General features: G+C 45.9%; 1 protein-coding gene across 1 annotated transcript in view; it reads right to left on the reverse strand.

Annotated features, from left to right (window-relative positions):
* Positions 1 to 1,293: 1,293 nt before the first annotated feature.
* The window catches only part of galnt1 (UDP-N-acetyl-alpha-D-galactosamine:polypeptide N-acetylgalactosaminyltransferase 1), a 40,461-nt gene continuing 27,762 nt past the window's right edge, over positions 1,294 to 13,992 (reverse strand). Inside the window, exons 5-14 of the mRNA XM_072394344.1 lie at positions 11,405 to 11,571; positions 10,747 to 10,874; positions 10,554 to 10,633; positions 10,112 to 10,282; positions 7,122 to 7,239; positions 6,664 to 6,844; positions 4,594 to 4,733; positions 4,387 to 4,485; positions 3,660 to 3,794; positions 1,294 to 3,464 (exon numbers count right to left, since the gene is read on the reverse strand). Of these exons, the coding sequence (XP_072250445.1) occupies positions 3,318 to 3,464; positions 3,660 to 3,794; positions 4,387 to 4,485; positions 4,594 to 4,733; positions 6,664 to 6,844; positions 7,122 to 7,239; positions 10,112 to 10,282; positions 10,554 to 10,633; positions 10,747 to 10,874; positions 11,405 to 11,571 (1,366 nt within the window). The 3' untranslated portion in view covers positions 1,294 to 3,317. The remainder of the gene's footprint in view (positions 3,465 to 3,659; positions 3,795 to 4,386; positions 4,486 to 4,593; positions 4,734 to 6,663; positions 6,845 to 7,121; positions 7,240 to 10,111; positions 10,283 to 10,553; positions 10,634 to 10,746; positions 10,875 to 11,404; positions 11,572 to 13,992) is intronic.

Genomic DNA, 13,992 nt, shown 5'->3' on the forward strand with positions numbered 1-13,992 from the left:
TTTGAATAATCCACTCCGCACTAAACAGCCTGACTCCATTACCTCCACACTGGACTGTCATGTTTATTAATAGGACAGAGAAGAGTCCCACGAGACTTACCTGGTGTCAGTCCTGACTCATCTCTCCTGAAGCGGTGCATTTCTCACTGAGGGGAGATGAGAGAGTTTTGCAGCAGCGGCCACAGTTTACACCTTGTGATGGTGTGGCTTCCCGGCTGCTTTACAGGATTCCTCTTTCCGCCAGACGCTCAGCTCTTCAAGGTCTCAGGGAGCTGTTCTTGTCTTCTTCTGAGGCTTCTGTCTTCACCTCCACATAAAAGTCCTCTGTTGCAGTTTCACTTTCAGGACGCCTTGCAAAACGACCTTCAGAACAGCGCTGGAGGTCAAACGATTCCCCCAGTCGATGAAGCTTTAACGCAAATTCTTTCGGACGAGGATGCGCATCGTTCTTTGCCAGCATGCAGAAGTCCCAGACTGCCTCGCTGTTAAAGAAGAGCGGAGGCGGACGTTCAAGTTGGTCAACAACTTTATTGAATACGTTTAGTGACAGAACGAGAAAACTACGAGTTAACTTCCCCCCCCGTGGTCATTCTTTGGTCTTCGGGCTTTTCATTCTGCCATGCTTTATTTCCACTTTCCAACGCCGTCAAACTCGCCACATTCTTCATTCTGTTGTCGTGACTTTAGCCCGGTTGTCCTCCCCCTTCAGGCTGAGCTTCCACCCCATCTCAACCTCTTCCTGATCCCAGAGGGGCCTCATCTGAAGCTTCCACCACCTGCGTCGAGGCTCCAGGGTCCTATCTTATCCCCATCCTCTGTTCATGTACCTGCTTCAAAGAGATGATGCATCTTGCATGATTACATTTTGTCCTTCAGTGGATCTCCCCTAATTGAACTACGATTGAGGTCATGGGGTCTCGTATTGATGCCAGATCTTGCAAAGGCCTGAAATCGCTTCTAAAATTGGAGTTAGAAAGCCGCTTGCTTTAACAGCCAGGCAGCCTGCTCATATTCACATAAAAATCACTGATCCCACAGAGGAGGGGACATGCCTCATCCATATCTGATACAGACAGTAATCTTCCCGAGGTGGAGCGTTTTTTGTTTGTATCTCAGGATGAACGATTTAGTGAAAGATGACCTTGAAGAAGTGAAATGTACTTGCAAAGCCGCTAAACCCTCCAGAGGCTGCCGAATTCCCACAGCACTCTGGCCCCCGCTGAAGGGAATACAAAAAGGTGCGTGGTGCGTTTCAGATTCACAGAGGAAGAAATCAACACAACCCCTCGAGTCGTTTTGTAAACCTTTTCACCTTTATTTTCTACATTTGGATCAGCTCAGTGTGGAAGCCTGGACATGTCAGTTTCCTTTCGAACCCTCGGCCCTCGATAGAAGAACAGTCGACACGCGCCCTCTCTGTCTCACAATCAAAAAGATCATCGCCACAGTCATTCGCTCAGACATGAAAAAAAAAAAAAACACCCAGCCTCCTCTCACTGCCTCGTTCCCTACAAAGATGAGCCCTCGCCGTGGCCCGTGTGTAAACCCTTCCTCCACTGGAGGAAGACGAAATGTTTCAAACCTTTGTGAAACCACCTCTCGTGCCCCGCATGGCAGTGGCAGGAGTGACGCAAAACACAAATAATAAAAGGAAGCATGATGATTGAAATGAGAACGAGACGCTGTTTTGTGGTCTGTCTATCTCTCATTGATATATGAATGTTGAACTCCTGCAGGTAGGCTTGCCAAAGTGAGATATGTAGTCATGGATTAACACATGTTACCCGCTGCCTCCGTGCTCTCTGTATTCCACCCATCAGCCCTTTCCCCGCCCTCTGGCTCTCTAAAGTCATCACTCCGCTCCTTATCTCCTAAAACACCTCAGCAACGTCGCTTTGATTCCCGTAACAACCGCCCTCCTGCTAGATATGTCCACAGGAGAGAGCAGAGACTCGGTTGTTTTTTTTTTTTTGCTCTTGTTGTTCGGAGGAGGAAGCAGGGACACGCTAATCCTCCACCTTCAGGCTCTTTGTTGTCTGAAAGCAAAGAATCAGAGCGCTTGTTTGTTCCAGGAAGCGGTGAGCTGATGAACTGGGATAAGCTCAAACCTGCACATCCGCACACTCCACTGGAGGAAAGAAGCCCTTGGAGTGTGTTTTTTTTTCCTTTTCTTAAAGAGGTCACTGAGAAGACAATATGAGAAAATGAACTGCCTTAAGCCTATATGTACAAAACGAGTGTGAATATGTAGTGCAGGATGGGTCGAACACTACAGGAGGCAGTGAACATCAGTTACATATGCATGTAGCCTCTGTGTATGCGCGACTGTGTGTGTGTGTGTGTGTTGGCTCTATGTTAAACATCTTTAAAGACGACAGAGACAGACGGACGGACAAACTAAGGTTACTGAAACAGTAGAAACAGACAAGCCATGTAAAAACTGGACATAGAAATTTCAAGATATCACAAACATCATATTTCTCTATCTCTAGTTCTCTGCTTGATGGCAGACGTCAGGTCCGTTTAGTTCTTTTTGTCTTGTTTTTTCCTTTTCTTTTTAATCCAATGTGCTGTCACTGGGAAATCCGTCAGCGTGGAGGCCTCAGTTTGTACGATGAGATGCCGAGGAGCAACACCAGAGGGAGACATACTCTGACGCAAGACTGTAGGAGGGGCTCTGACTCACACGCACGCACACGCACACACATGACATGACGGTTCCTTACACACGCGCTGACTTAAACATGCATCCTTCTTCATAGGAGTTCATTTTCAAAATCCATTACAAAATTAAATTAAAAAAAAAAAAAACTCAAGGAATTGAGCCCTCTTCTCAACGCATACATTCACCACAGAGTACACACACACAAATAAGTGCACACACACACACACACACACTCTGATCAGAGGCAGTCAGTAAACGTTTAAGTGACGAGCTGAGGGGCGGACCGCTTCGTCCAGGGAAGCTGTGAGTGCAGAACCTCGACTCGTATTCACGCACAGGAGTCAGTCACTCTCCGTGGTTAATATCGCTTAAAAAAAAGTTTAAAAAAAAAAAAAAAGTAAAACAACAGCCATGGTCTGTTCGAGGGAGTCTTTCCGCTCTGTTCGCTCCGAGGAGGCTTGAACAAACTCCTCCCTCTGATCTCTGGCAGAGGTAGTACCATCCCATCCATCCTCCTCTCCTCCCGAATCCCCTCCTGGGAAGTCTCTCTTTTTCTGGCGCCCAAACTGAATAAACACGTCCGCTCCTCTGACTGTTTACGCCGGGCTGCTGTGTGTGTGAGTGTGTGCGTTTGTGAGTGTGCGGAGTGTGGTCAGAAGACCTCTGGTAGTGTGACGTTGCGGAGCAGCCACTGTTGGGAGCGCGTGTGCGCGCAGTCTCTGACGCTGGGCACCTGGCTGTCCTCCTCGCTGGCCTTGTCCAGGCACTGGTTGCTGTTCACGTGGACCAGAGTCAGCTTCTGCACAGCAGGGGGGGGGGGGGGGACGCGTGTGAGGGATACAAACCAGGCGTTAGAAGGATCTATTCGCATTTATTTGAATTCAAACAGTGCATAAAGCCATCCAGCTTCATAATTCCATGTTATTTTTTTTTTTCTTCTCGCTGAGCATGCTGGTGTTCGGTTGTGTAAATGTGTAAAATTCCTCCAACCTACCACAGGATCGTAGTCCCACAGCTGGTTGCCTTTAAGGTGGTGGCACTTGAGCATCATGACGGGTCCGTTTAGCTTGGACACGTCAAGACACAAGTCGTCCGTCCTGATCTCCTTGTTGGCCGTGTAGGAGAAAACCTGAAAATCGCACAAACACATCACTTTTTAAAGAGTCCATTTGATGCTCATTCACAAGTTCTGAATTGTGTAATGTGTGCGTGTGTGTGTGTGTGGGGTCACCTAAAACAGGTTTACATACTTAAATGTTCGAAAAGCCACATTATGTACCGCAGCATCTCACCAGCTTCTGTTTGAAATGCTCCGTTTTAGGGATACAGAACCTGTGAGGCGAGTGCTTTCTCTGACCAGAGTGTGCCCACACGGGCTTTCGGTGGCTATTGAGCAAGTGTGTTTAATGGGGCTGTCTTTAAGTTAAAGACCAAAAGCCTGAATTACAGCTTGTTGCTTCTGGCAGTTCAGGAGCAGTGTCCTCATACAACTCACTTTGCTGTAACATTTTACACCACTTACACCGAAAAATTATGTTGAAATACCCAAAAAGAGTAACACGAGCTCTTTGAAGCTAATATCTACCATCTTTATTGAATGACTGAAGAATAACAGCGTTCCCAGCATTAGGGCTCAGAGGAATATCAGTTTGATTCAAATGGAAACCATTTACACATCTAATCCTTTAACTTTTCTTTGTCTCATGTTTGTGTCCAGTTACCTGGTTGCCACCCATGCCGTGGCAGTTGAAAATGCCAACCTTCTCATTTTCCTTTCGGGCCATGTTGTCCAGGCACTGGTTGGTCTCCACGTTACGAATCTGAGCCAAATCGACACACATCGCAGTGAGCAACAGTCACTCAAAGAAAGTGGAAGGTGGTGTTGTCTCTGTGTGTGTGTGTGTGTGTGTGAGAGCGAGTGAACTCACCTCTCCCAGAGAGAAATAGTGCCTTGGGATTTGGGAGTCAGGGTAGACGTTCTCCAAGTACCAGCTGAAGGGTTTACATTGCAGCTTTTGTCTCAGAGCAGAGCGAGACGTGATGTCACCATAGTCCACTTTGGTCACACCTGAGCAAAGGCACGGACATGTAAATGAGCCACACAGCTGGGAAGATTCCATGTCCATGTGAGCTTTATTTACAAGGTGTGACGGTTGAGTAACACATGGATCTGAGTCTAAAACATTCCAAACTTCCTTTGTCTGACAGTGAAGTCCAGACAAATCACGCCAAGTAATTGTTATTCATTGCTAGTCATGGTAGCGGTCAGTTAAAAGATATTTTCCCTCAGACTTTCCTTTCTCCAACGCGTTATGCTGCCGTGACAGTTCGTATGAGCCTGACAAGCACGCTGTGCCAAACTTACAAGTGGTTTAAAGTATCGCCTTTAAAAGGTGTGAAAAAAGACTCGAACGCGGAGGTGAAGCCGCAGTTTTACATCCCCATTCCTTTAAAAACACACACGCATCTGGGGTTTGCAGGTGTGACAAAGTTTGCACGTCACCGGCATTCATTAAACCTCTGAAGTGCCAGCCTGATAATGCGACCACGGGCAGCTCACAACTGTTTCACGTGGAGAGTTTTAGGCAAATCTGAGGATATTCTTTGGGTGAGAGTGACGTCACCACTTTCATGGAAAAGCAACCGATGAGTCGTTTTCATATGATGTCGACGTGTTCATCAGCATCATCAGCAGCATCTCCTGAGGATTGAGCGTTTTCTTTACATCTTACAGACACGCGCTTCTCGATCTTTCATTTGAAAAGACGAACTTTAGTATTCTTCCTGTAACGTTTTACCTGCGACGTTGCAAAATAGGTCCACGCCACACAAAAACTGTGAGAGAGTACCGTTAAAAATACAGTGACATATTATCAAAGGGCTGCTGCGATACTGTTTGAGCATCAACACACACACACACACACACACACATGTGGAAGATGTGTGCTCTCAAGTAGGGCAAATAAACTAAATCTTTTTATTGTATCTCGTCGTTTCCCACAACTCATCTCCACCAAAAGTTTGCCAGACAAAAAAACAACGTTCGCTCTTTGTTGTCAGGGCTCTCGGATATCCCGGGAGTTTTTCAAAGCGTGGAGTTGGTAGCTGGTGAGGTGTTCGCACGCAGCGTCTGCATGCGCAGCAGAGGGAAGATCTGGGTGGAACAACTGAATGAAAAAATAATTAATCCCAAATGGACAGGTGAGGCTGACTACTATGTGCCAGCACATGTCTTTAATGCTATTATGCACTGCGTTTTCCCTGCTGAGAGATTAACTTTGTAAGAGCCTGAATCTGAGTGGGGGGGGGGGGGGGGGGGGCAGTAATTAAGGTCCTTCAGGAGGAGGTACAGAGGGCCTTCATCTCAGGTATTTGTGCATTAACAGTACAAACTTTATCTTATGTGCGTGAATAGAAGGCAGCAGTACTTCTTTCCTTGGCTCTTGAAGACATTTTGAATCTTTAATGACCCACTGGAGATGTTTCATCTCATCCGAAATGCTTAAGCAGTTCTTCCTAAACGCTTCAAGAACCTAGAAAAGAAGTCAGCTGCCTTTCATACGAGCACTTTGGATAATCGTAACCTGGATGAACGAGAATCCACACAGACTTGGGTTTTTTTTTTATGCCACTCTGTGGTTCTCAGTGGTGACATAGTGGAAGTGGTCTAACGGTCAGAACAATCGGCAGCTGCTAAACCAAAGCACGGCGATCAGTTAGTGATGGGGCCATGATGGGGCTTTTTTTTCCCTTTCCATTACCAACTTGTGTGTGTTTGTGCAAACGCAGCTATGCGTGTAAGTGCTCATGTGTGGGGGGTTAATCTCTGTGGCAGATGTGATCTATCCATTAACCTGGTGACAGCGTATTATTGCATTGGTGGCCCAACAGTGCAGGACGAGAGGGCCGTGAGTAATTTCACGCTACAAAGCATCTATTAGCCTGCACACGCAGAAATGCACCCTCTCCCTAACGCACACATGCACAGCCCAACTCACCAGGAGAGATGATATAGAAAAAGTTTTTAAATTCATCCATCCAGACTTCTGCCAGGCGCCGGTTGTTCTTGTTGATGATCTGTCCCGTTCCTCCTGGAAATGTGTAGGGCGTGGCCTTTCTGAACACGTGACCCACGTGGGAACATGTGACGATCTCCAGAGTCCCTCCGCACTGCCAGATCTGTGAAAAAAAAACAAGCCTCGTCAACACCGAGACGCTGCACTGCACGATGGGCTGAACTCTGCCGTGTGAGCGCTGAGTTGGAAAAGTCTGAATAGGTTTGGTTGAAAGCCAGTCGGCGACCTGACCGAGTACAAGCAAATCAACAATTTGCTCGACCTCAGAGTGCGACATCCGTGACTGTGTGTGTGTGTGTGTGTGAACCCTCGCAGACACTCCTGAACGCCTGCCAGTACGTGGAAGAATACAGTGGTGCCAGTTGGCTGCGTTCACTCACTCTGAAAGAGATTTCCAGGTTCTCTCCGCCCCAGATGTCCATGCCTGCGTCATACGTGCCGATCTCCTGAAAATAATCTCTGTCTATGGAGAACAGGCCTCCTGCCATGGTGGGAGTCCTGGAGAGACGAGTAAATTAAGAGCCGGTTAGTGTCACCTTTATTCACAAGCGACTTGTTTTCTGAAGGTCACTCCATATCTACAAAGATTTTTTATATGTCACCCCGCGTTCTTTTCCGTCTTCCTGTTTTCTCCCCAATTCTGTCTTAATTTCCCTGCTCACTTCTCTGTTGTTGTCATGTCAGTGTTTAATGGCCTCAATCCTCTTCCCCTTTTCACCCCCCTCACAGAAGGGTTTCCTCCTTTGTAGAGTGGCCTATTTTTCCAACTGCCTGTTTTTGCTTTCATTTGACATCCAAGTTTCACTTCTAAAAACACACAACCTTGCATACAAACACAGATGAAACGTATCCTGAAAGCACAAAGGGCGACGGCGTGTTGCGGCGCATTTGGCCGGCAAATAATAAGCAAGACGGGATGAAAACAAAACCCGGTTTGTTAAACAACGCGGAAAAGAGTGGCTGCTGTTAAAGACGGTAACTGTGCATCTAAAACAAAGAGATTGGTACATGTAAAAGATGCAGGCTTTTTTTTTTTTTGTTTTACTGTCAACATATCAAAGGGTTCCGAACGCCGCGGCGTACAATTAAATCACTGTTTTCCTGCGATTCAAACAGGTCGCAGCGAAACAAGCAACACCCATTAATTAAAAAGTGAAGCTTTGATCCTGATTAAAGCCACTCATCCAAACAGAGATGGTCGCAGTGTTGAAAAGTTCAGTGTTCACAGCGACACTGGCGCACACAAACACTGCGACTGCAGAATGCAACATAAAGCGTAAGAATAAGAGCAGAGATTCAGCGGACAAATTAGAAACTTCAGCGCTTCTCTGAAATCTTCTGGCTGGAGGCTTTAAAGCGTCTAATTGCCACTTACCGATTTCAAAGCCCTTTTCAGAGTGTAAACGTAAATGAGCTCATAATAGCCACGTTAGCTGATGAGGTTTCCTCCCGGGCCAAAGTGCGAGGCCACAGCGAAACACCTGCTTCTCTGCACATTAGCCAAAAGAAGCCCAACGGCAAACGCACGGCGTCTGTTCAGCGCCAACTCAACATACACCGAGGTCACCTCGAGGATTTTTCTCGAGGAAAGAAATCGCATTCATTCTTCTGCGACGTTCTTGAATTATTAATCCCAAAGCTTTACTTCGACATACCCGAATAGACAAAAACTGAAGCTGTAGTAGCCTTGTGAAAGTAGTATTTATGGCTGGGCTGTTGTATCGGATTGTATCAGGACTCGGTTGAGCTAGTTTAATCATTTTAACTAATATAGCTATAGCCATCTAAAAAGTGAGGGGAGGGATAAGTCAGCATAGTACAAAGTACGCATGCCTATGCAATATGAATACATCAGAGCCAGAAGAAGTTGGAAAAATGGTCGAATAAAGAAGTTATAGAGCATCTTTGTACTTAAAAAAAAAAAAAAAAGGAATAGTAGTGCTCACAAATTAAAGCATTTCCACAAAAACGTGGGGCTAGTACACCAAATAAATGAGCTTCTTAAGCTACAGCTGGATGGATCTGTGGCAGCTACATAGCTTCTACATACAGTATGATGGACAAAAACTATGGTTATTCATCTAGTAAATATAGAACACTCGGAAACAGCCTCTAATCTAATGATAAACGTGATAAGTAACACTTTGGCATAGTCACAAAAACGATCAAGGTTCCCCTTAAAGGTGTGCAGGTGTATGTGCTGTAGGTTGCACACAAGTTTTTAAAATCGGTTCATTCACTTAAACTCTTTTTTTTTTAGTTTTCCCAATAATCTGTAATTGCTTACTGACAGAATGGCGTTTCTGTCAGTACCATAAGCCCTGACAGGAACGCCTCGTTTTTCTTTTTACGCCACGTACAAGACATCCTTAGGAGAATGTTGTCAAGCTGAAGCCTGAAAAACAACCAGAGAAACGGGTGCAGGGTGTTACATAAGATATATTATACGTGTGACCTTGAATGGTGCCGCTGAGTGTGCTTTAGTAACAAGAACAGGAAGAATGGATGACAGACAGGCAGAAATAAACTCTTGATTTTCGTTCCCAAGGTCTGAGCCCTGAGGAACAATAAAACGAGCAAAAAAAACCCCTCAGAATCTTACAAAAAGATCTCGACTTCGACTTAGAGGAAGGTTCACTGCATTCTGTCAGTGTTGCTGCCCTGAGAACACTGCACGATTAAGCGTGGCTGTTATTGTGTTATTGCGTTCATTTTGCTGTGTGTGTGCCTGTAAGTGCTGCTGCACGAGTAACAGAAGGCACTTGCAGCAGCTTCAGAGTCTGTGTCAACATGTGAACATGTATGACAGGCACTAAGCCAGTAAATGGTAACTAATACATGTTATTTTGAGCGGGACGCCGGCAAGTCGCCAAAACATGAGGGAAAATAAGCAATTTAGACGTCTGGTCAGCATTTTTTCCGTCAAGAAGTCAGGAAAGTACCCTTAAGCGTATATGAAAACCATGTGATTCATTTCCAATCCTATGTAATCACTGGACTGATGTTTGTCTAGCGTTGGATATGGATAAATGCATGTCACACATATGTAGCCCGAGAACTGGAACAAACCATTCAAAGGTTCAACTGTGTCTCCTCGTATCCTGTGAGGGGAGAATAACTCTAATAAATCGCCCTTTCAGTGGAAAATTTAATTGTATACCGTGAATGTTTAAAGCTCCCAGGACGTTATTCTAAACAGTCCCATCGTGTGTTCCGTCATACTCTGACCATGACTCAGTATTATGCTTTCGGGGCATTTCCTTTTTCCACGCCAGCAAACAGGGACTGAAGAATCTCAGCTGAAAAACACGAGTTAAAGTGGGGTGGAAGGTTCCTGCCGTGTGTGTGTGTGTGTGTGTGTGTCACAGACCTGACGGGAAGCGTGCGGTCTCCTTTGCGGCGGTCCATCTCTCTCTGAGGCACAGGGTACCAGCGGAAGTTAAGCTTCCAGTTGAAGCCTCCGTACGTCATGTCAGATCCCGCCATGTACTCAAACGTATCGTCGCTGATGACGTCGATAATGGGGCACACCACTGTTCTCCTGAGGCAGTCACAGACACCAAGACGTCAATATGGATCAACGTGAAAACACTCACAAATCAAACTGCTGTTCAAAAGACTTGGTGGTCATCAAAGACGAGTGTTAAAGTGTTAATTAGAAAAAATATATACAGATCATGGCGTGACCTCTACTCACACCTTCATGAACTTCAGTGTTTGTGTGCTTATGTAAAGCAGCATACAGAGGATGAGTAATCGAGCATCAGGTAAACACAAGGGCGAACCCCCCCCACAGTGTACGTGTGCCTTACTTGTCTTGTTTGATGCGGGCGAGCAGAGGCTCCAGCCACCCCGTGGTGCATTCACAATGAGCATCCAGAAAGGTTATAACCTAGGAGCATGGAGAGAAAACATCAGACAAATCCAGCAGTGCTGAACAGCAGATGGAGCGCAGGTCACAGGGTGCTGTATGTCCCATATGCACACGTGCGAACACACACACACCTGGCCGGTGGAGAGGGATGCTCCCTTGAGGCGGGCGCGAATGAGGCCGGACCGCTGGTCCATCCTCACCACCCTGACAGGCACTTCTAACCGTCGGACGTACTGCTCCAATGGCCGTTTGAGAAAATCTAAAGCGCACACAACACGCATGTGAACCAAACACAGACGTGAAACCCCCTCCTTCTGCAGCAACAGCGATAAAAGTAAAGGTTGTGTTTATGTTTTGTGTGTCTTGGCATGCCTGCCGACACCCATACTTTCTGCAGACAGCTCCCCTCCCTGAACAAACACACACACACACACACACCCCTGATTTACAGCATCCAACCTGAGGTCCAATAAGGTTAAATGGTGCTGTGTGATGGTGAGTGGTGGTGGTGGTGGGGGGGATTGAGGGTAATAACACAGTGTAATCCCTGCGGCTGGCAAATTAAAGACCTAATCTCAACCAAACAGGGATTAACAGCAAAGGGTGGAGTGGCACACACGGCCCTTATGCATGAATATGCTGACTGGCTATTGGGCCCCAATGCAGACTCGAACGCTACACACACAGAATCCAGTAAAATCATACAATGGCTCTCAAAAATAGGCTAAGCCTCAAACAAGAGGCACTAAAGGAATTATCTGCAGTGTGTGTGTGTGTGTGGGACTTTACCTCTCTCACTGGCATCATCCACCAGGACAATCTCCTCCAGCAGCGTGTGTGGAGAGCGGTCAATAACGGAGTGGACGGTTCTGAGCAGCGTGCTCCAGGCCTCGTTGTGAAATACAATCACCACGCTGGTGCGAGGGAGATTATCAGGATATAGCTTGTTCTTGCACCTACAAAAGAGCAAATCAAAGCATAAGAACAACAACAGCAAACAAAAAAAAAATAAGGATTGCAATAAACCTGCTTTTGATCTGTGGATTCAAACACAGACACCTAAGATGTCCGATTTGCATGCGGATGCAAAGCTAGAAAATCGGAAAAGCAGGCCAGGAGAGAGCTCACAATCCAGCCTCTGTACGGCTGCAAGAGAGCGCTACACAGAGAGCTGCAGCTAAAGTGGCTCCACGCAACACAGTTGACCAAGAAAGGAACTGCTTAGACTTTAAAATCAGCAAAGCCGCATAAAGACATTATGCAGTCATACACCACCGACAAAGAAAGGCCCAGGATGAAAACTGAGAGAACAATCACGGACGCACTCCTGATTTTAGAGAGGAAAACAACACAGATAGTGGGTCCGCATGCTGTCATTTGATTAGTGACACTAATTAGAGTGTAAATCATTACCATAGCAGAGAAGAACACACACGTCTAACTCCCTTCCTGACTGATAAAGAGGGATGAAAATGCCTCGAAGAGGACAACAGTCAGATGACGATAACAGTGGGCCACAGTCCTACCGAAACGACCCCTGAGAGACATTTTGGAGACATCTGATGTTTAGGCCATTTATGCTCCCATGAAAGGGATAAACATGCTTCTCTTTGATTCACGAAGAGAGGCCCGACCTCCTGGTTTTTGTTTGTAATTACAGCCACAGGGGAGGGACATAAAACTTCAGGAAGGCTTCCACTGGAAGTAAAATTAATGTCATGTAAACCCCTACGCGGAAGAGGAGCCACCATCTTTTATTCCTCAATCATTTTCCTGAGATTTATGAACTCTGTAATACCTTTAACGTGTTTTTCTGTCACTGTGTGGGGTCAGATGCTGACACAGAAGTGAAAATCTGGAAGGAGGATTTGAAACTGGCGTGACGTCGCTGGAGCAACACAACCGACCCTCAAATAAGAGTCTTTTTTGTTTGCTTTCAGAAAGGCCTACAACACTTCCCCATCCACATATCCCATGTGTGAAAAAGCTTCGAAGTGAATTTCCAGTAAAATCCTCTGCTTTGCTCACTCCACAAACAGTGGCCTGTACCCATATCGCTTATTCCAAGCCTTTAAATGGCAAACACGCCGTTTATTTCTCGCTTACAAAATCATTCTAAGGGCTTCTAGAGGGTCAGTGTTTCCATTTATGGATCCTGTCAAAAAAAAAAGACCATTTTAAGTCTTTGAGAATGACAGAAATATTTCATAATATTTCATAAAGAAGAACTGGCACAACAAAAAAAGCATAAGCCCCTTTTAGGCAAGCTCCGTTTTCCATTTATCTGACTGCAAATGACCGCGTTGGCCTACACTTCACAGCTGTAATCTCAGTGGGTCGGGCTTAGCGATGCTTTTGCATCACTCTCAGAGCGGCGCGAGTGGGAACTGCATTCAGCCTCATTAATCGATAGACACACACTGCGGGGGTGGGTCTTGATTTGGCTCGGCTTTTCAGAGGGATGGCACAGAATTTTTAAAAAAAATCCCTCTTCCTGCAGATATCAAGTGCATCACCTAAGCAACTCTTTCACAGCCGAACGACAGGAGGATAAAAAACTAACTCTGAGGCGTTGTGCTTGAACTGCAGCTGCAGGCTCTGCTCTCTGTCGCTCAGACGAAGATGGACCGATGACGCAGCGGGGCAGTGGTCACCGTAAATCCAGGGGGGGGTAAGATGTTTTCTGGGTTTCACAACTCATTACTGTAAGTGGAAATGTTATCTCACCACCTGTTTAACAAGGTTAAAGAGAAGGAAATGTTTCCAACGCATCCTATCCACCGGATCCTCTGCATCCGTCAGGCCGACACAAACCATGTAAAATGAAAAGTACGGACTCTCTGATGACTTTGGGATTAGACTTGATGTCCTGTTTGATGTTGTCTGTAAGCAAGTAAAAGTTAACTGTGTCTGAATGCCTTTGCCTAATCTTTCACTGACTCAATTCCATGTCTGGAAATGATTATATAGTTTAAAAAAAGGTTTTAAAAATGACAGAAATGCTAAATTACCTTTCATTAACAGAAAAACATCCATCAGGTTTTAGTTAAACACACCAAACTGTCTATCAGTCAGGTTTTCTCAAAAAAAAAGCCTCGGTAAGCAACTCATCTATCATCAGAAGACAGAACCGATACCACCCTGTGACTTCCTTCCTCTGACAAATCCAACTCTACCAACAGCCAAATGGAATATGATCCCCCTTCCTCCATCTTTGCAACTCCCCCTCCTCCCCACGATCCTCCTGGAGCGCTTCCTCTGCCTCTGCAGCTGATTATGACAGAAGGAATGTAACAGCACAAGAGGAGAGCAGGTCAAGAGTATACTTATTCCGCAGCTGCCTCTAGAGCATGTTAAGTAACACATAAATTCTCGGC

Source organism: Leuresthes tenuis, unplaced genomic scaffold (genome assembly GCF_036924035.1).
Source record: "Leuresthes tenuis unplaced genomic scaffold, fLeuTen1.0.hap1 SCAF_10, whole genome shotgun sequence".
NCBI lineage: Eukaryota > Metazoa > Chordata > Actinopteri > Atheriniformes > Atherinopsidae > Leuresthes > Leuresthes tenuis.